Here is a 20,864-nt window from a genome sequence, read left to right on the forward strand (position 1 = left end):
TTGAAGCCATGCCATCCACTAGCTGCGTGACCCGGAGCAAGTTACTAAACCTCTCTGTGCTTCAGCTGTAAGTGGGATGATATTAGTGCTTACTGCGTGAGTTAGGTAGTTTAAATGAGAAGCTGGTAGGTGTAGGACGCCAGCACGAGACCTGACACACGGTCGTCACTCCGCTATTAGCGGTTCTTGTTGCTATCTGTTATGTGAGGCCAAAGCAGCCAGCAGCTGGATCGCTCTACCTAAATTTTGTGATCGTCCATCATTCAGCCAGTCCTACCACAAGCTCCGTTTAGCCAAGATCTTTGTGAGATTCTTTCAGCAGATGGGTGAAATGGATGCTTTCCTGTTTTCTGAAATAAGTTGAGGATGGGGGAGGGTAGGGGGAGAGGGAACCCTGCCTTGGCAATGACTAGATTTCCCACCTAGACGGAGTGTGGAAGGGGGCACAAGAACCCTATCCTGCCTCCCTGGGGAAGGCCCGTGAAAACTTGCCCTAGGTGTTCCCTGGTCCATCCCTCTGTCCCCGCCCCCACTCATCTGGTTTCCTCTGATGTCCACCGACATCCACCACATCACCTTGTGCTAAAGAGCAGGGAGCTGGGGCCCAGTGATAAAGAAGATTGATAAGGCACTGAATCCAATTTCCCTTGGGGATCAGATCACGGGCATCGCCTGGGACGCATATCCCCCAGAATTCCTTGGGGGAGCCTGCTCCTGGCGGCAGCCTGGAGGGGCTGGAGACCAGCCAGAGTGCTTAGTGTCACTCTTGTCACTCTCCAGAGGTGACTCACAGCTGGGGTGCAGCCTGGCTGGGCTGGGGGCCAAGGCCCTCGCCACGCAGTCAGACTTGGGTAGTAATCCCAATGGGTTTTGTATGAACTCTCATTTCATTCAGATGAAGGAAGAGCCTGGCCAGGATTGTCATCTGCTGGCATGGGGATGGGCACAGAAGCAGGTGGGCTATTGGAATCTGAGGCATTTTGATTTTCAGAGCTAAAAGTATTCTCTTTCTATGCCTTTATTAGTTTTTTGTTTTGTTTTGTTTTCATGAGCTTCATGAGAAATTAGCAAAAGGAAGCTTTAGCTGCATTCATTTATTTCTTCGTTCTTAAAATAAATATTTGTCAAGCTCGAGTATTTCAGCATCAAAATCAGGAATGACTGGCAAAAGCCTCTGGCATCATATAGACCAGAGACAGACGCTGACCTCAGCCCCCTGCCTTTATCTAGGTGGCACGCCCCAGTGAATGAATGTGAAACCCACCAAGGAACGAGGTCTCATGTAATGGGGTCATATGAAAAATGTGGACTTCGGAGTCAAACTGAATCCAAATTCTGTCCCCAGCTTTTATAGCTCAGGCTAATTGTTTACTGCACTTCTGTCTCATTTTCCTTGTTGTTTGTATCAGTATAGCAGTTAAGACTTTTGATGTTGCAAAAATGCCTTTTTATTCTTTTAACAGTAAGGAAATAACTTGAGTAACTAGAAAGTCCTGACGGAGGGCAGGCTGTGGGATCATTTTGATTCAGTGACTCAGGGACATCACCAAAGACCAGTTCTTTCTGTCTTTGTATGTAAACCTTTCCTGGCTTCATCTCTCCTCTTTATGACAAAAGGGCTGCCAGCAGCTCTTGGAGTCAGCTGTTTCTTTGATGTGCAGAGGGTGAAGAGCAATCTCTCTTCCCTGATCACAAAACACTGTCTGTCCCTGCTTTGCCCTGGGTACATATGTTGATTGACTTGGGCCTGTTTTCTTTAATCATTGTGGCAACAGAGTGAGATAAAACGGAATTGCTCCTGCCCATCAGGAGCACCTCCTGCCCCCAGGGAAGCAGGGGGTGGGTCCAGTCTTGCCTCTAAGGTGGCAGAGGGTGGAACAGATGCTGGAGAGACCATGTATGTCAGGACAAATGACCACTAACCCCACAGGACTGAGAGGGTTACACCAATAAGGAATTACATGCAAAACCATTTCCTAGTGCCTGACATCTAGGAAGGGCTTAAAAGTCGTGCTTTAGAGGAAAACAAACAGAGCCTGGAACAAACCTAAAAGCAAACACATAAACTGCAAAATAACCTAGTGTCGGAGTTCAGTGAATTCAGCAGAAACGGGAGGCAGCAGACTTTTCAGATGAATTGATGTCATCTGTTGGTATTAATGTGGTGTCCCTTCTGTAATTTATTTTATCTGAATAACTTCTCTTCTCATTGATATCATGAGGGGTTAAAAATTGAATAGTAAAAATTACAAGTAAGAGGAATGCATAATGGGAATATATGGAATATAACTTTTTTCTTTAGTTTCATTACTGAAACCTCTAAAATTACACTGTGGGTACCTTACAGAGTCTTATACAAGGGGCATCTAATCAAGTTTGGTGACCCCCCTAGCTATTGCCTTTCTCTGTGTCCCTCTGGATATTTGGTTCTGACTTCGGTGGGTGGCATTATAAGTACTGGGCAGTGATTCTGTCGAACCTATGAGCCCAGACTTGCAATGATTCTGATTCTAGAGACCTGGGCCAGCACCCCAGGTCAACTGAGCACCATGCAGCATTGAGAAACCCCCATCTTTCTAGAATTGGTCCTCCACTATGGGGGGGTGTGGGCAAAAGTCTCTCCTGGTTGTCTCCACGTTGTCCAAATAGTTCTAGAAAGGCCGGCGAATGGACCAGGGGTGATCTACTCTGCTAAGTGTTCTTAGAAGTTTGGAGATGACTCATGCCCAACATGCATTTTCTTGGAATGCTCACGTCCCCTTCCCTGGGGACATGAATAGAACCTCCAGGAGGTTTGAAGACCTACATCTACTCCTAAGGCTGAAGCAGAAGCTAATAGTTAATGGCCAGAATGAGCCCACTCAGTGTGAAACTTCTGGGATTGACTCCTTGCCTGGTTCCCCCTCAAAGGTGTGGCAATGATAACTGGGTAGCCATCTCGAAGAATCAGCCTACATTCTTTTTTTTTTTTTTTAAAGATTTTATTTATTTGACAGAGAGAGATCACAAGTAGGCAGAGAGGCAAGCAGAGAGAGAGAGAGAGAGAGAGAGAGAGAGGAGGAAGCAGGCTCCCTCCCTAGCAGAGAGCCCGATGCAGGACTTGATCCCAGGACCCTGAGATCATGACCTGAGGTGAAGGCAGAGGCTTAACCCATTGAGCCACCCAGGCAGCCCCAAGAATCAGCCTACATTCTTACATCCACTTATTTTCTGAGAACAAACCTAGCAAATAATATTGCCTTTCTGTTACACGATGGCCCTCTGATCTGAAGCAGCTTCAGTTACCCATGGTTCACCCAATCCCCAGCCACTGCTCCCCAATACCAACCCCATCCTCTTCTCTGAAGACTTTGCGGAGCCTGGTTTGGTCTTCTGCCTTCCCTTCTCTCTGCCTTTCCCAGCAGGAGGTCCCTGGGAGGCTTCTCTTCAGGGCCTGGGCTCAGCATCATGGAGGCAGAGCTCGATGCCTCTTCCTTAGCTGTTGGGAGGGTCTCTGGGCTGAAGCTGAACTATGGGCAGTATAGGATCTGAACTCATATCATCTCTCCTCTCCCTCTTCTCTGCAGATACGGGTGGATGGGCCCAGGGGCAACGCGCTCCAGTATGAGACGGTGCAGGTGGTAGAGCCCGGCCCAGTCCTCCGGGATATGGCCTTCTCCAAGGACCACGAGCAGCTCTACATCATGTCAGAAAGGCAGGTAAGGCTCTTGGGCTCTGTTAGACATTTGTCTTGTGCTAAGTACTATCCTGTGGCTTAGTAGAAACCTACAGGAGGCCAGCTGCAGAGAGGGCATTGGATTTTTTCCGCTCAGTGTGTATCTTTTTGGTTATATTGCTTGGGGACTGAGGTTGAGTGCACTGAAAGGCGGAATAAAACATTTAAAATACCAAAACATCTGGGAGTCTAGAACAAATCCACTAACTTCACAGTGATGGGTGAGTATAGATTCAAGGCCAGCATTCACTGTCTTTTGAAGAAACATGGTACAAATGCCCAAGTTTTTTATCCAGATTTTCCTACAGAAAGTATCATCTCCTACCAAGGTCACCCTCTTAGACCCTGGGGGTCTTTGGTGGACAAGGATTTGTTGCCCAAACATCTTAGTTGAGGGAACATCATAGAATAGTTCTAAATGGATGGAGATTCCAAACACGGGTCTCTGTCCGTGAAATGAGATGATACAGCATGTGTTCTGAACCTTTGTATGTACCTATAACTCTAGCACAAAGTTCTGGCAAATTCCATGAGGCCAAGCCGGCAGAACAAGAGGGTGCAGGGATTACTGTTAACTGATACTGAGTAGGAAGTAGCAAAGTTGGGCTTGTTTCTGTAACTCAGCTGAGTACTAAGTAAGTTCTTCAAGGGTCCTTGGCCTAGACCAGGACTGATGCATCTACAGCAGGCAAAGGTATACATATCACCTTGAAAATTCTACATATTTAAGAGTATGTCTTGGAGGGCCCTAATTCACAGCCCAGATTGTTCCGCCACGGCAAGACACGCCCATCTCAAGAGTGGATTAGCACCGCCATGCCTTCCCCCTCTCCTCTCTGTGTGGGGTGGGTCATTCCCAGGAGCTGTCCCTCCAGTCCATAAATATGTATGTGACACAGGCAGCAGCCATGAGGGGCAGATCCCATCTCTTATTCATCTTCATTAGCGAGGCCTGAACTCCCCAGAGGACCTTGCCGACAGAGTCTGGATTGTTCCGCCTGTCCCCTCTCTGCATAGGGAAGGAGATGAATACCACATTATGCCGCCCCCAGGGCTTGTGCATTATGCGTTGGCAGCCCACAGCAGCTCCACCCTCCCTAAGAGCATGAAGACATCTTCTCTTGGTGTGGGACTCCCCACCCAGCCACACTGGGACCCATTGTGGTGCCTTCATTGAGGCTGCCCTGGTTTGGGGATTGCCCGATGTGGGGCTGACTGAGGAACGTTTGACCCCAGGAGCCAGGATAGGGTCTGAGGCAGCTCCTTTGCTCTCCTTTCTTGCACTTTCTCAATGGAGCCCACACTCCCCACTCCCTGCCTACTTTTGAGGCTCTAGACATGGAGGGGAAGTAGCTTTCCTTGGTAGAATGACTCCTTTGGAGAAGACCCATTGCTTCCACAAAGCATGACCTATTTTAGGATTTCTTACCTTACCTGAAAACCAGGATCTCTCAACCTGGGACTTTATTTAAGAACTTGCAAAGATGGAAAATATAAGCCATGGGGAGCCCCCTCTGATAACAGAGATGGGATTCTGAGCTCCTTGTCCTCCGCATTCTGCTCACCCAAGAGAGGTCCATGGTCAGTACCTACCCAGGCTTGGAGAATGAGGCATGATGGGAGCTCTGGATTGTAGGAAAAGAAAGGAAGGCAAGAATGGATGGGGCCAGGGCATTCATCCTCTCTGGGGCTGCTCTTCACTGAGATGGAGGGCAACCTGCTATCAAAATAAAGTCCAAAGGCCCCTGATAGCTGGCCCAACACTGGTCTCCAGAGGGTTTGCCCATTCTCTGTGGGGAGTGGTGGTATAGCACAATGGTTAAGTGCACAGGCTTTGGTGTCAGAATGTCCCAGCATGAACCTTAGCTTCACCATGTACTAAGCATGATCTCAGGCAAGTTCCTTAACCTCTTTAAGATTTAAGGTTCTCAACTGCTGCATAGAAGTAATAATAACATCCCATAGTGTCCCAAGGATCAAATGACATAACACATGTAACAGGCATGAAGCAAACCTGGCACGGAGTAAGGGCTTGGTAAATGGAGGCTCTTATTCTCATGACATTGCAACAAGATGTCTGGACATTGGCCATATTTGAAATCAGGCAGGTGGTGGCATCAAGATTCTGGGTGACCTCTCAGGTATGGAGCTTAAACAGTTCAGGTCAAAACTGAGTTGGCCCGGGAGCAGGGATTCAGTCCCAGTGGAAAGCCTATCAAGAACCCACAGGCTGCCTTGTTGGCTGAGCATACCAAGTAGAGCTGGGGCCAAGGGCAGCTCGGTAAATGCACTAGGGATATTCCTGCCACTGTCAGCCGGTGGGTTGGTGTCAGGCATGCTGTGTCAGGATGCTTTGCCGGGTGGAATCTACAGGTTGGTCTCTGTATGGCCAGCTGTGATGTGGGCTCTGCCTGGAGGACACCTCCCTTTCTCATCTGGCGAATTTTGCCTTGTCCTTCAAAATTGAGCTGTGCTGTCCCCATCTACAATGAGTGATTGCTGACGTCTGCTTAGACACCTCTTTGGTCATGCTTCTCACCCAGGGCTGGCTTTCTCTCCTTGTCTTTCTCTCCTATCAGACTGTCAGCAACTTGGGGGCAGCCCTATGTCTTCTTCGTCTGTCTAAATCTCACCTAATGGGCCTTTGATAATTATTTGATGAATGAATGAATGAATTATTGATTGTATCCCATTGTCATCACGGACCCAGAATTGGAAAAGAGGGACTGATACAAATTCCATTTCACGTTTCTTAATTCCCAAGTTCAAACTTACATATAATTACAAGACTACCCTTCAGGCAAAGGAAGTATCTCTCAAACTTTGGTCATCTGTTCATCCCTGCTATAACTTTTACCCTGTCCTGAGCTATTTTTTGCTTTGTGTTTTTATTTAAGTAAACCTACTTAACCTAAATAACCTACTTTAAACCTGCTTAAGCTTAAATAGCCTACTTTAACTATCTCTTAAATCGAACTATTATAGATCTGATGTGCCTGTCATACATACCTAATTGTGATATTGTGGCTTATAAGAAGAACATACATTTGGTCTTCATGCCCATTTCTGCCACTGGGCTACCAGAACTCTTGGAATTTCCTGAGTGATGAGAGCAATGGAGAATCTTTTATTTATAATATTTGGTTTTTTTGTCCTCAGTTCCTGAAGTCTTCAGGAGCCATAAAAGTGAAATGGGTGTCTTGTTGTTTGTAATAAGCTCCTTCCAACCACGGCTGAATTTATGTTAATTAGGTGACTTTTGGAAATCCCCTAAAGAAGGTGGGGGGGAGTTGTTGGTTGTCAGGGGAGCCAGTCATGTGATTAGAGGGTCGGAAAATGTAAGGATGGTGTAACTAGTAGAGGCAAAGAATGGAGTGAGGTGTGTGTGTGCGTTTGTGTGTGTGTGTGTGTGTGTACATGTGTATGCAGACCAATGTTATGTATTTCCTGGCTCTGTGACCACAGACAAGTTACTAACCCTCTTGGTACCTTATTTCTTCATTCAATATGAACAAATATTGAGCACCTGCTGTGAGTCAGCCACTCTCCAGATACTGGAGATTCAGTGGGGGATGAGATAGACAAAATCCCTGGCCTAATAGTGCTTATATTTTAGGTAGAGACTCAGACCACAAATGAGTCAATGAACGAATGCTGAATGTCAGGGGATGGTGAATGCAATGAGAAACTTAACAGACTCCAGGGGAATAAGGTGGTGGCCGGGAACATGGTGGGGAATGCTCTTTTCAAGAAGGTGTCAGAGAAAGCCTCCCAAGAAGGGAACCGTCCAGCAGAAAGAAGGATAAGGCCAAGTGGCAGGACGCAGCTGGGGACAAATCCTCCTCCAGGGAGAAGGAACGGCTAGCTCAGAGGCCACGGGAGGCAAACCCATACTCGGTGTTGCCGGGGATCCAGAAGGACTGCGTGGAACGGGGAGTGGACGGTGATAGGTGAGGCCCTGGGAGAGATGCCGCACACCTCAGTTTGTGGTCTGTGAAATGGGAAAGTAGTAAACGGCACCGCTCTCCTAGGGCACTGATGAAGACCAAATGAGATAATGCCTGCGGAAAGAGCTTGGCTCGGCCTAGAGAACTGAGGGAACTTCCAACCTACCATGATTTTTGCAAGTTGAATAATTCCAACCCAGGATATTATTTCCTCTATTAGGAGTATGCGAATTCCTCTTTATATCTAACCCAGCGAGGCTTTCACTTTCCATATACACTTCTCCTCGGTGTGTCGGAGTGAGTGTATAGCTGGATATCTCCATAGAATGCATCCGTGCATGTGTGTGTGTGAGTTCATGTGCTTGTGCATGTGTGTGTTCATTTGTGTGCATGTTTCTCTGTGTATGTGTGTGCGTGTGTGTGCATGTGTGTGTTTCTGTGTGTGCACGCACATGTGTGTTCATGTGTGCAAGTGTATGTGCACACACACACACACACACACACACACCTCCTCCTGCGTCTGTCCCTGCCCACATGTCTTGCATCGGCCTCCTTCCTGCTCTGTACGGATCTGCATGTATGTACACGGTGTGTATTTACTACAACTCCCGTGCTCCCAAGGGAATGTCCATACACACCGCAGCTGCTGTGATAAAAACCTGCCAGAGCGAGGGGAGGGAAGTGAGAAAAAATGTCAGTGAGGCAGATGAATGAGGAGATGAGGCGGCAGAGCTGAGCTGTCCTCGGAGGCCCTGGAGCAGCCTCCCACCGGGGAAGAAGCAGCTGTCCCCCACGCAAGGCTAGTGTCCTCGCTAGGCCCCGGAGCAAGTGGCAGATTCAGCATCTCGGCCGCTTCACGCAGCCGCCCTCCCCTGCCTGGAAGCCAGAGACCTCAAACACCCGCTTCTGCTCTGGAGGTGCACGTGCGCTGTGTCTGGGCCGAAGCCATCCTTCATGGCATTTGTGGTTTCACTGACTCCTGTGACAGTGGGTCTTCCAGGGGACACTCCCACGAGCTAGTGACACTCAGTCCTAGCTGTGATCCTGGACAAGATACCTGTGGGGGCTGAGGACCTGGGTCTGGAGGTGGGTCCACCTGCTGCTTGGAGTTCCTCGGAAGGCAGGGCCAGCTGGGGCAGCTCTGCGTGGCTCCTTCCAGCATAAGCCAGCAGCCAAGTGGCGAGGGCCTTCTTGCTTTGTAAACCACTACCCCGGCCTACCCAGTGATTCATGCATTCACTGAACATATGTTCCCTAAGCATCTGCCAGGGGCCAGGAGCTCGCTATCCTCGGCCTTAGGGACCCAAGTGTCAAGTAGGGGCTTGCAGTTTTCGCAAGAGGACATAGCAAAGAAGCAGCCATCATCCCGGATAAATCACATAGTATGTTTTGGGACGAAAGGAAATGGGTCTGAAGACCTCGTCAAAGCAAGAGAGTTGTCGTTTCCAGCAGTGGTCAGTGAAGTCTTCCCAGAGTGGCACAGGGACAAACAGAGGAGGATTGTTAACCTGTTCCTTTCCTTGTTCTTCAGGTTTCTCTTTAAGCTCCGTGCTCGGGGTTGTGAGGCAGAGCTGGTCCAGTGCGCCTGTTGGGATGGGACTGGTGAGAGGGTCCCTTTGTGACTGGGATTCTTACCATGTTGACATTTGCCCGGGGAAGTTCGGTTCGAAGGGACGGTGGTACTGTGGTCCAAGCCAGGTTCACGCCACTTGGGGCTGGGATCCCGAACTCTATGGAGCCTCTGCTGGGACCCGCTGTATGATGGGGGACCAATACTGTTTCTTTGGGCCTCAGTGTCCCTCCCATCCCCAGCCTGCCTCCCAGGGGGGTTCTGAGGGCAGCCCATGTGAAGTCTGGCAATCTCAGGCTTCTGCACACCCCGTCTCACATAAGTACAGCTGCGGAGTTGGTTTCTGTCCCCACTGGGCTCCTGTGAGAACGATTCTGATCCTCTGGCCTCTGGATCCAGGGAAAGCCTCTCCTGAGGTCTGCTTGAGATGACAGGACCATCTGGTGTCATTCTTCCCACCCCTGCAGGGGACAGGGCTGTATGCTACCATTTGTGTCTGGATGGCTGACACTGTGACAAGCCCATTTGGACGTTTGCTCCCGGCACCCAGACCGGGCTGTTCTGATAGCTCCTGGGAGAGGGAACTTGAAGCAGGGCCCTAAGAGTGAATGGCAGGAAACTGAGCTGTCTCAGACACTCGAAAAAAGAGGAAGGCTGTTGCGGTGTTTCAACTGAGGTCACTCAGACAGAAGCCTTCCCATTTGTCTGGAGCTGGTCCAGAAGGTTCCAGCGTGCCCTCACTGAAATGCTCCCACTTCTCACTTCCTTCCCTGTAAGGCAGAACATCTCCATTTTACTGTCGCAGTACTGGAGGGACCCAGCCTCCTACACTCCCCCAGGTGTTGGGACCCTGGCTTCCCCCTTAGCATCACAAAACCCCAGAACTGGAAAAGCCTTCAAGACTTGTTGGGGACACCTCTCTCCTGCAGCCTCTTCTCCTGAGGAGCCAACCAAAACCCAGTGAATGGCTTGGTGGCATCACAAGGCACGGTGGCCAGGGAGCCAAGTGAACACTCTGTCAGTTCCTCCGGTGATGTTTTCTGTAGCCCCTCTTCTCATGAGGGACATGGAACTCTCTGTGGGGGCAAGAGACAATCTTTATCTTCTGGTCCTGTCCGTGGAAAACATACACCTGACTCCTTAGGTTCCAAAATGAGCCTGAGAAGGCAAAAGGGCTCGCTAAGGGTTGAGGACTGAATGGGGGCGACAGTAGGAGCCCAGAACTGCCCTGTAGCCCCGTGGATGCCTTGGCTTAATCTGCCTTAGTTCCAGCCTAGTGGAGGTTGGGACAAGAGCCATCTTACAACATCTATCCTGAGCCTCTTGAGGTACATGAGGCCCCAGACACAGTCAACCCACCCCATAGAAAGAGTAGGCAGGGGAGCCCCCTCCTTTTCCAACAGACATGCTTCCAAGTGGTCACTCACGTAGGCATAAAATCTCTAACACCTGAATGTGATTGAGTCCAGTCACCTCCCCAGGAGAGAAAATGACAGTGACCTGACATTTCTCAGATGGGGTGACGCAAAGGCTAAAATGTATGCAGGAGGGAGCGCACAGGGTGGTCCCAAGTAGGCCATGAACTTGGGTTTCCATCCAGACCCTTTGCCCACTCACCAGCCCTGCTCCCGGACCAAATCTCTCATGCAGGTGGCACTTCGATTTCTTCATGTGTCAAATGCAAATGATAATGACCACCTTTCAGGGCTTTTAGGATGAAAGGTGAGCTATGTAAAGGGCCCAGCATGTAGTAGGCTTTCAGGAACTTGTGGGAGCTCTCTCCATCATTATCATCACTATTATTCCCACTTTGGTAGCTGAAGGCTGGTTGAGCTCTGGGCACCAGCTCCCCAGGACAGCCTGTCACACGTGCCCCCTGTCCATTTGGAAGCCCCTCGGACAATACTAAGCCTGAGCTTTCCCTTTATGCTTGCCGGTGCTGCCCTCCAGGAGACTGAAGAGCCAGGAGCCTGTCCACCCCAGTTACCAGAGCTGGGCAGCCTCTGTGGGGCTGAGTGGGTTTTCCTCTGTACTCTACTTCTGCTGCAGGGAAGGAGTTTTAGTGTGCTTGAGCTGAGACCCACTGGACTTGAGGTTATCACAGACTGGGCACCTGGACTCCCTTCTGGCTCCTCATTCATCAGGACTCCTAGAGCAGACAGGGAATGGCTGGTTTCCCTGCCCTCATCTCTGAACACTGGAAGAGCTAGTATATAGAGGTAGGGCAGCAGGGGATGGGGGACGGGGTGGTGCAGGAGGAGGACTAGGAGAGGCCAGGGGCAGGTGATTAGGGAAACACCTTGGCAGCTCCTAATCCTGATCTCCATTAACCATCTGTCTCCAGCAATTGCCTTGACAGTCACATCACCTCTCCGCTCCGTGTCTGCATCCCGAGACTGTTGGGGCACTCAAAGTGCCATTTTAAGGACAACTACCTGTAATATCCCACTTAGCAACATGCGAGGGGAATCCAACAGCATGGGCAAACAAGGCCAGGGGCTGCTGCCTCTCTGCCCCCTTCCGGGTCCTTCTTCCCACCATGTGTGCTTAGCAAGTGCCCACTGCATGCCCTCCCAGCCCAGGCGGTGCCACAGCATAGAATCAAAAAGAGCAGAAGGAAGGCACTGTTCTGGGAGTCTCTGTGAGGGCTAAGCTGGGAGCAGACTCCAGCCTGCAGCCTGAAGGACATAGTCTCCTCGTGCACTTGGGCGTGTATCATGGGGACTCTGATCTAAAGGCCAGAGCTCTTGGGGTATTTCCCAAGACGGTTCTCAATTCTGCGGGTACCACTCAGCTCCCATCTCCCCTTAGCTAGGGCGGGTGTGGACAGAAACTGACTCCCACCACCCTAGCCCACTCCCCTCTCCTCTAGGGACAGGACCTGAATGGAAGTGGCTCAGTTCGGTGAGACTGATTGGCTGGTGCTTGAGTTCTGTTGAAAGAGAGGCTGGGAATATCGGATACTTAAGCGAACTGTGTTCTCAGTTTGAATATTGATGAGACATTTTCAAAAGTAAATAGATGCATGTTAATTTGTGCCATTGTTCAAGATGACTAGTTGGCATTAGTGATGCCACAGGACTTTACCAAATGCAATATAAGCATAAAAGGAAAAATTACGAATGGCAGAATTGTATCTGATCCGAGTCCCTTAAGTGCATTTCAGATATTTTGCATGAACAATGGAGACATGAATTTGAAACTGACTCAAAGACAATGCCATCATTTCAAGGAAACGCATAATGGTTGAGGGTGAGGCTATCTGGATATTTATTTAAAGTCATGCACAACAGAGAAGCAAGTGTAGAAATAGGTATGTCTTCCTTAGGAAGGATTCCAAGCGGGTGCTGAAGTTTACCGGGTTCCCTGCGGGATGATTTAAAGGAAGGTCAGAGCAGCAGCTGGAACCCCCAGCCCTCCTTTTTGGTTCTGGCTCTGCCACTTTCTACCTATAGGACCCTGGGCTAATGATTTAATCTCTGGATACCTTCAGTTTCTCAACAGGAACACCTGTAAGTGCCCACCGCCTGGGTGGTTACAATGAGTAAACTAGAAAGTGTATTTAAGCGCAGTGCCTGGCATAAAACGAGGGCTCAATAAATCTTAGCTTTCCTCTTTATTGTCTTCAGTATGCTGGTCTAGTAGAAAGGCGTTTGCATTTTATTTTTTAAAATTGCGCCCATCCTGGGGCGCCTGGGTGGCTCAGTGGGTTAAAGCCTCTGCCTTCGGCTCAGGTCATGATCCCAGGGTCCTGGGATCGAGCCCCGAATCAGGCTCTCTGTTCAGCGGGGAGCCTGCTTCCCCTCCTCTCTCTCTGCCTGCCTCTCTGCCTTCTTGTGATCTCTGTCTGTCAAATAAATAAATAAAATCTTTTAAAAAAATAATTTCGCCCATCCTATTTTTCCTTCCGTCATTCATAAACTCGCTTCCGTCTCCTCCGAGGCACGTCAGACCCTGGTGCGGGGTGGCCTGGGCGGCAGAGAACAGAGCAGGTGGCCTCCATTGGCCACAACTCCCCTCTTCTGCCGCCCCACAGCCTGGGTCCACAGCTCTCGGCTGGAGCTGTGGTCACTGACTGTGCCCAGATGGCTTCCTCGACACACTGTCTCTAGCAGGAGTCACGACTTACACCAGAGTTTACCTGCAGGGGGCTAGGAAAGGCCCCTGGAGGGAAAGTCCTACTGTCCCGAGGCCACCTTCATCCACAAGGCTTGGAGAGAAATACTAGTCTCATTAACGTGAAGGTGTCTCAGGTTACAAGCAATAGACATGAGGCATGAAGGAGGCCTCCCACCTGCCCCTTTGCCTCATGATGGCTTTAAGCACCAATTAGTTGAGGATTACCCAACTATTCTTCTCAGAATCAAAGTTCGGCAGGACATTTCTTTCTTTCTTTCTTTCTTTTTTAAGTTTTCTTTGGTCAAATATATTTGGAGAAATCTGAGTTAAGCAGATATCTTAGAACATTTGGTGTGCTGATGAGTATTAGAAGTCTCCAAGCTCATGGGAACACACAATTCGCTTTACCGGAAGTTCCCAGAGCAGCTGGTGGAGTGTGGATCCTTCACTGGGAAAGAGACTTCACTTCGATCTTTGTCACCTCTTCTGGTCTCCTCCCCCTGCTCGCTGCTGGTGATCTGCCTAGCTCTAGCCTCACCTTGGCCTCTCTTCTTTTGTGCTGTTTCATCTCCAGGCATGGGCTGAATTCTGTCTTGACTCTCCTGAGGTCAGGGAAGGCGGGTTCTTTGGATCCGAGTCTCAAGTTTACACTTGGACCTCAGGCTACTTTTCTTCCCTTGCTGCTCACTGACCTCTGGCTTGCTGGGGGGCTCACTTGGATTCCCTCCTCTATCCCAGGTGCCTAGAACCCTCTTCAGCTCTGAATTTAGCCCCGGCCTTAATTGACAACTCATTGTCCTTCTCTGAAAGCCACCATTTTTATTAAAATTATTAAAATCCTGCTTCTCACCTACTGTTGCCATTCAAAGTTATACATCTGGGATTGACCGAATTAATGTATCCTATCATTTTACATCTGCTCAGATGGTTCTTAATTGAGGGGTCATTGTTTATTTTCAGATATTTATTACTCTATCTTCAACAATTAAATAAGTGTTGATAACCTGATATCCCTCAATTCACATGATTTAGAGATTTAGATTTACATTTATTTTTCATTGTTTTGTTCCAGAACACCAAAGACCTAAAACCACAAACTCTAAACCACCGAGCAGCCTTTTTCTTGCCTAGTGTAGTGGCACTAAAGTGCACTTTGATGCAAAGAAGGACAAAGAATGATCCAATGGGACAAAGGAAGAAACCACTTAGCGCTTCTTTTTTATTTTCTATTTAAAACAAGAAATTAGGGGCACCTGGGTGGCTCAGTGGGTTAAAGCCTCTGCCTTCAGCTCAGGTCATGATCCCAGGGTCCTGCGATCGAGCCCCACGTCCGGCTCTCTGCTCCGCAGGGAACCTGCTTTCTCCCCTCTCTCTGCCTGCCTCTCTGCCTGCCTCTCTGCCTACTTGTGATTTCTCTCTCTCTGTCAAATAAATAAAATCTTAAAAAAAAAAATTAGGCTTTGCTCATATTTAATATACAGTTGGTACTGGGTACTGTTTACTCTGCCTTGGGCTGTATATCAAACATCCATGTGTCAGAAAAATATTGAAGTACATGGGAGCTCCACATCTCCCAGCGGTGATACTGGTTTTCTTACTGGCTGATTCAGTTTCAAGATATGACAACAAGTTTGCAGTTTACATGCAACAGATATCAATATTGTAAAATCAACTCTCGAAATAGAATTTTACAATTTGAGATGGAAGTAACCATGAAGATTTTTTGTACAACCCAGAGGTTTGCTGGTTATGGAAACATAATTAAACACTTTTTCTTTTAAAAGAACTGAAATGTTCCACATTCGCTGATCTTTTCAGGTCTGACAAGCAGCTGTCAGAAGTATGTCACTTTGCCGATAACTTTAAAAAATTAAACACTTCATCTCCCCCCTCGATAGAAAGGTAATGCATTAACAAAGTGTTAGAAAGTAACCACTTTCAGGAAGAATTTATAGCATGGGGAGACCATTTTGAAAGAAAGAAAAAAAAGAACGTTTGGAAATATTTTCATCTTTATATGTGATTTTGTTGTTGATAATGAGTAGGTGTGACACTCTAAAAATTTCTATCTAAAAATTTTTAAAACTTGGAGTTTTCTACTTGCCAAACAATCTTCCAAAGGAAGAGTTTCAGAGAGTTTTGACCCATTTTTAAAAAATATATATATAAAAATTCAGCACTTTTCGATTAGTTGAAAGAATAGCTGATTGACATCAGAGAAGATGGAAATCTACCAGCTGAATTTCAACAACAATCTTTGCATAATTGGTGCATGAAACTGAAGAGAAGTACCTTGATTTAGTCAATATAGCCAAAAATGCTCTTTTTGCATTTATGCGTCCATGTGAGGTGTTTTTTCCATCATGACAGCCATGAAAGCAAAGTTTCAAAATAAATTGAACCCTCGACCTCAGAACCCCAAATCCTTAAGTGCTCAGCAAAGACTCTTGTAAATAATGAAGCCAATTCTAACATCAGTCCCACCATTTTTAATAATAATTTTCTTGGAGGCCGTAAAATGTTTGTATCATTCATTAATAAAATAAAATAAACATTAAAATCTTTATTCCATACCTTCATTTCCTAACATTGTGTGTAGTTGATAACACAATGATATTAATAAGTAGAGCATGTATAGTCATTATAAACAAATATGTATATCATAGGTGCATCCTCAAAAAGTTTTTACTATGAGGTACACAATCATCAATACCCTGTAGACACCCACTGGCTACCAGAGTATGTAAATTTGCAGAAGTTTCTTAAGTTGATCTCATTCAATATCTAGTCTTCACTTTCCTATCACCTTTGCAACTCTCTTCTCTGTCTTCACAGCTGTTGTTAAGACGCAGCTTGGACGTCCATAGGACCCTTTGTGTCTTGATGCATCGGTGTGGGTGGTCAGTATGGTCAGTTTCTTTATCTTTGAGTAATTTACCCAACGTCTCCCAGATTTTTCAAAAGCCCGGATCACTGAACAGCAGACAGAACATTCTCTCTGGGAGGGACGGTAAAGAATTTTGAGGTCATGCTGACGGATAAAACATTCTGTAGACAAGCAGATTGCACGATCATGGCTGCGGTCGTACAAGCTGGCAGAGGATATTTTGTATATTGTGTAGTAACTATGGCCAATATGATGGTGGATCTTGAGAACTGTTCTAATAGGCACCAGTCTATCAGTCTAGAGTTAGCCTTTGCTCATTATGTCTCCCATTTCCCATTCATTTTTCCTTTGTCCCATTCCTTCCTTTCTCTCATTTTTTGGTATTCCTCTCACCTTCCTCCTAATTTTTTCTCAGTCTCTTTTCTTACTTTTCTCCACGTTCATCTTCCATTTTCCTGATCGTTGAGGAGGGAGGGAGAGCCGGAATGGGGTCAGGCCTGTGTTTTTCAAACTGCCGGTCATGACACATTAGTGGGTCAAGAAATCAATTTAGTGGGTCATGAAATCAATTTAAAGGGTCATGGCCAGAATTTTTTTTTTAATGGACTAGAATAAAATCGAAAAGAACAGTGTCCATCAAGCACAGTAAGGATAAGTACTATTTGTGAAACTATATGTGTGTGTGTGTGTGTGTGTGCGCGCGCACCCTGGGTTACATTGTAAAGCGTCTCTTGCCGTGAGTCATGGTCAAAGTGAAAGCCATTGGTCTAGGAATAACATCTTGCATGTACTGGCATTAAGTTTACTTAAGCTTTGGGCATCTAACTCACATTTCAGGCAGTGCTGATGACATCATCTAGCCCTCTGCTGGTTTTTATCCAAGTAGTTTTTCAACGTCAACAATTTGGCAACCACGGCTATTTGCTGACAGTTCAGTGTGGCAGCTGTGGGGTAATGGAAAAGGCATTGGACACAGAGTAAGGCTAACTGGAATCAAGTTCTTGACCTACAAGGTCTTGATTATTGAGTCTTAGTTTTCCCATTTGTGGACCATCAATGCATTCTAACCTGTTATTTCATTACAATTCACGTGGCAATGAATGTATTTCTATAGCTCACTGGGGTGAGAGAAGTGCCCTCATAACCAGAGAGGGACCAGGAGTACCGTCTTCTCCAGGCATTTCCTGGTGGCTCCAAGGGCTGAAAAGATCAACATGGTAGAACACCTATGGCCTATCTGTGGCATTGGAGCACACCACCGCACACCAGTGAGGAAGCACTGTCCGGATGACCATAATGGACTATGTAGGCCTAGAAATCTTGGTTCCTGCAGCTCTGTGGGTAGTCCCCATGCTGACAACATACAAAGATGCCCTCGAGGCGTTTCCTGTTTAGTGATTGTGTTCACCACCTGCAGTTTGCAACAGACGCTGGGTGGTACAGGGTCAGTGCAGTCACGATTAGCCTTTCTTTGCAGTGGCCTCCCCTTGTGTAAAGCCTCAACACTCCAAGTTTCTTTTCTGTCTGTGGAAACTGAGCACAGCTCCTAAATCACCTTACAGTCCTGATATTTCTTAGTTATAAATGTAAACCTGAGTCAAGTCAAGATGAGAAGGGCAGACTCCAATGGTTCTCCAAATGCCATATCCTGCTGCATTTGCCATGTGCACCGAAGGGAATAAAACTAATTACTACTTTCCTAAAGAGCTGAGCATGGGTGGGTATGCCCTTGAAAGTGGCCAGCAGAAATGCTTCCTGCAAAACATTCTCCCCATGCAGCTGCCTGCAGGTCTCTGCCACAGCCTTTGCTGCCCGAGGACCCCTTCCTCAGGCCATTAGCGAAGAGGCTGGTCATTATTAAGTAGCTGGCATTGACGGATGACACAGAGTCTCTTTTGGCCTCTTGTGGGCTGGTGGCAGGCACTTAGTTGACCCCTGGAATTCGGAGTTTATTCTGCCATGAAAACAAGGAAATAAATTAGAGGAATGAACAGAAGCCCCTATGGTTAGACAGTAGTTAGAGACAGCTCAACAGCCTTAGGTGGCTCCCTCCCCAGGGACACACCAGCTGGAACACTCCTATTCACTTGGCTGTCACTCCCAGATTCCTGGTACTGCTCTTGTCTAGGCTAGTGAAATGAGGAAAGAGACTCCTGTTTCTCTCTCTCTTTCCCCCACCCTGGAGCCTTGTGTCTACACAACATCCTGCATATTGGAGAAGATTTAGAAATTCCATGTATGGAAGGGATCCATTCTTTAAACTATGCTTCTATAATAGGTTATATATTCTGAGTACCACAGAAATATTTCTGCGTGGAAAATCACTCTTTGGGGGCACCTGACTGGCTCAGTCAGCAGAGCATGCAACTCTTAATCTCAGGGTCATGAGTTCGAGACCCATGTTGGGTATAGAGATTACTTTAAAACAAAATCTTAAAAAGAAAGAAAGAAAGAAAGAAAAGAACTCTTTTAATATGTTCTGCAGTCGTTTACTTTATCTTTCATAGTTGATTTTTTTAAAGTAAGATTCACTTACTATTAAATGGTCTCCTTTAATTTAATTCAACAAGCATATATTGCTGACCTACTAAAGGAGCTGGTAAGTTACACTACACATCTGATGGACCTCCTGTTTTTGTAAATAAAGTTTTATTGGAACCCAGTCACACCCACTCATTTACGTATGGTCTGTGGCTGATTGGACCACAACAATGAAGCTGAGTGGTAGAGACAAGTCAATATGGCTGTTGCAAAGTCTAGAATAGAAATTACCCAGCCTTTTATAGAAAACAAGGTGGTTCTCCTAACTTATTATGTGTTAAGCTTCAAGGTCAGGGGGAAAAGGGATGGGTACAAAAGAAGTCAGGCAGGATCCTTGTCCTTCAGGAGGTTATCAGTTCATGAGGGGAGAAAAATCTGAAACAAAATTTTAACAGCCAACACTTGCCCGTTTTCTGCTCAGTCACAATGTGTACCCCCCACCCTTGGGTCTCTGCCTCTGCCCTACTATCTGTCCAGGATGCCCTGTTACTCGTGTCACCAGGGAAATCATGTTGCGTGCTTCAAACCTGCATTCCGCATGGAGTCATCCACACCCACATCCTCTGCATTGCGAGCTCCTGCTTATGTTTGTCTTGGCAACCCCAGGAGGCCCACATGGCAATTTGTACCATGTAGACACTCAATAAGTATTTGGTGCATTTAAATGAATCCTCACACTGATTTGGGGAAGATGAGAGAAACATGAAATGATCTTCTCTTTAGCAATTTTTTTTTTTTTAAATCCCCGATGGAGCCTGGGTCAGATGCATGAGACCAATCTCCCTACATCTTTCCTTAGGTGAAGACCTTAGCTTTGACTTTAAGTCAAGTGCCAAGTTTCCCCCCCCCCAAAATAATTAAACCATTTTGGTAATTGTCTTCTAAGCAAGTCACGGTTTCTGAAGAATACTTGTACATTTTTATCTTATAGATAAAAAGGGGGCCAAATAACTCATCGTTCTCCAGCTTTCCCACTAAAATCTCCTAAATCCCACTACACAAAAGGACATTTTTTAAAAATCAAAATGAGAACAATAATTTTATGTGACAGGATTATTTATATGGCTTTTCTCCCCATGATGAATCCGTCTAGGGGCTCAGCACCTACCCCAGATGCCAATTCATAAATCAGGAAATGCTATTACCCACTGGCCATAAAAACAGAGCCCACCCCAACACAGAGGACTCATTTCAGAAGCGGCTGCCCCATTTCAGAGCAGAAATGAGTTCAGAAAATCCACCTGGCTGTCCAGAGAGAGAAGAAACGTCTTTTACTTGATAAATCATCAGTCTTTCCTTCCTCTCAATCCCCCTTTCCCCCCTAGAAATGTGTGGAATTAATGGCATGGATATATGCCATTCCACAGAAAAAATAATAACGGGGCTAACTAGATTGAAATGAGGCAAAGGGCAAGCATGAGGATAGCAAGAAGCCTCCAGATTTCCCATGAAGCCTTTTCTATTAGCTTAAATGCAGTTTGAGAATAAACAGCTTAGCGAAAATTTAGTGGGAGTCCTCCTTTCTGGGCATTCCTCCTGCAGGCACCCATTAAGAACAGGCAGAGAGCCAAGGAAAGAGGTCGGGAAAGGAAGAATCGTTGCAAAGAAGCCTGGGAGAGAGTGAGCGGAAGTCTCTGGCTTCGTCTGTGATTCCTCCAGTGCGACTGTGTCCTTCATGTCTATCTCAATAGATATGTGTTGGAATGGGGAGAGCACATGAAGAGTTAAAGGAAAGAGAAGAGAGGAGGGACAATGAGAAGTAAGGTGGCCAGGAAATTCTGCCGGGGGCGGGCATGGTCAGAGTCCCGGCAATAGTGAAGATCCAGCAGTAGACAAAACAGATGATGCCCAGGCATGCATGTAGCTTCATGCTAGGGGGATCAGAATGGACAATAACCAAGTCAGCAAATAAAGAACCAAGAGAATTTCTTCTAGTGGTCAGTGCCGTAGGGGAAGTAAGATGGAGTGACGTGAGAGAAGCTGAAACTGGCGGAAGGGGACAGGTTTGGTCTACAAGGCTCAGGGAGCTCTTGCTGATTAATGACATATGAGCTGGCTACTGAGTATCTATGAAGAAAACATTCT

The 20,864-nt window shown here is 47.0% G+C and overlaps 1 protein-coding gene across 1 annotated transcript in view; it reads left to right on the top strand.

Annotated features, from left to right (window-relative positions):
• Positions 1 to 20,864, top strand: part of PLXNA4 (plexin A4) — a 424,261-nt gene that overhangs the window by 266,033 nt on the left and 137,364 nt on the right. The window contains exon 4 of the mRNA XM_059396393.1: positions 3,567 to 3,698. Within this exon, the coding sequence (XP_059252376.1) occupies positions 3,567 to 3,698 (132 nt within the window). The remainder of the gene's footprint in view (positions 1 to 3,566; positions 3,699 to 20,864) is intronic.

Source organism: Mustela nigripes, chromosome 4 (genome assembly GCF_022355385.1).
Source record: "Mustela nigripes isolate SB6536 chromosome 4, MUSNIG.SB6536, whole genome shotgun sequence".
NCBI classification, from domain to species: Eukaryota; Metazoa; Chordata; class Mammalia; order Carnivora; family Mustelidae; genus Mustela; species Mustela nigripes.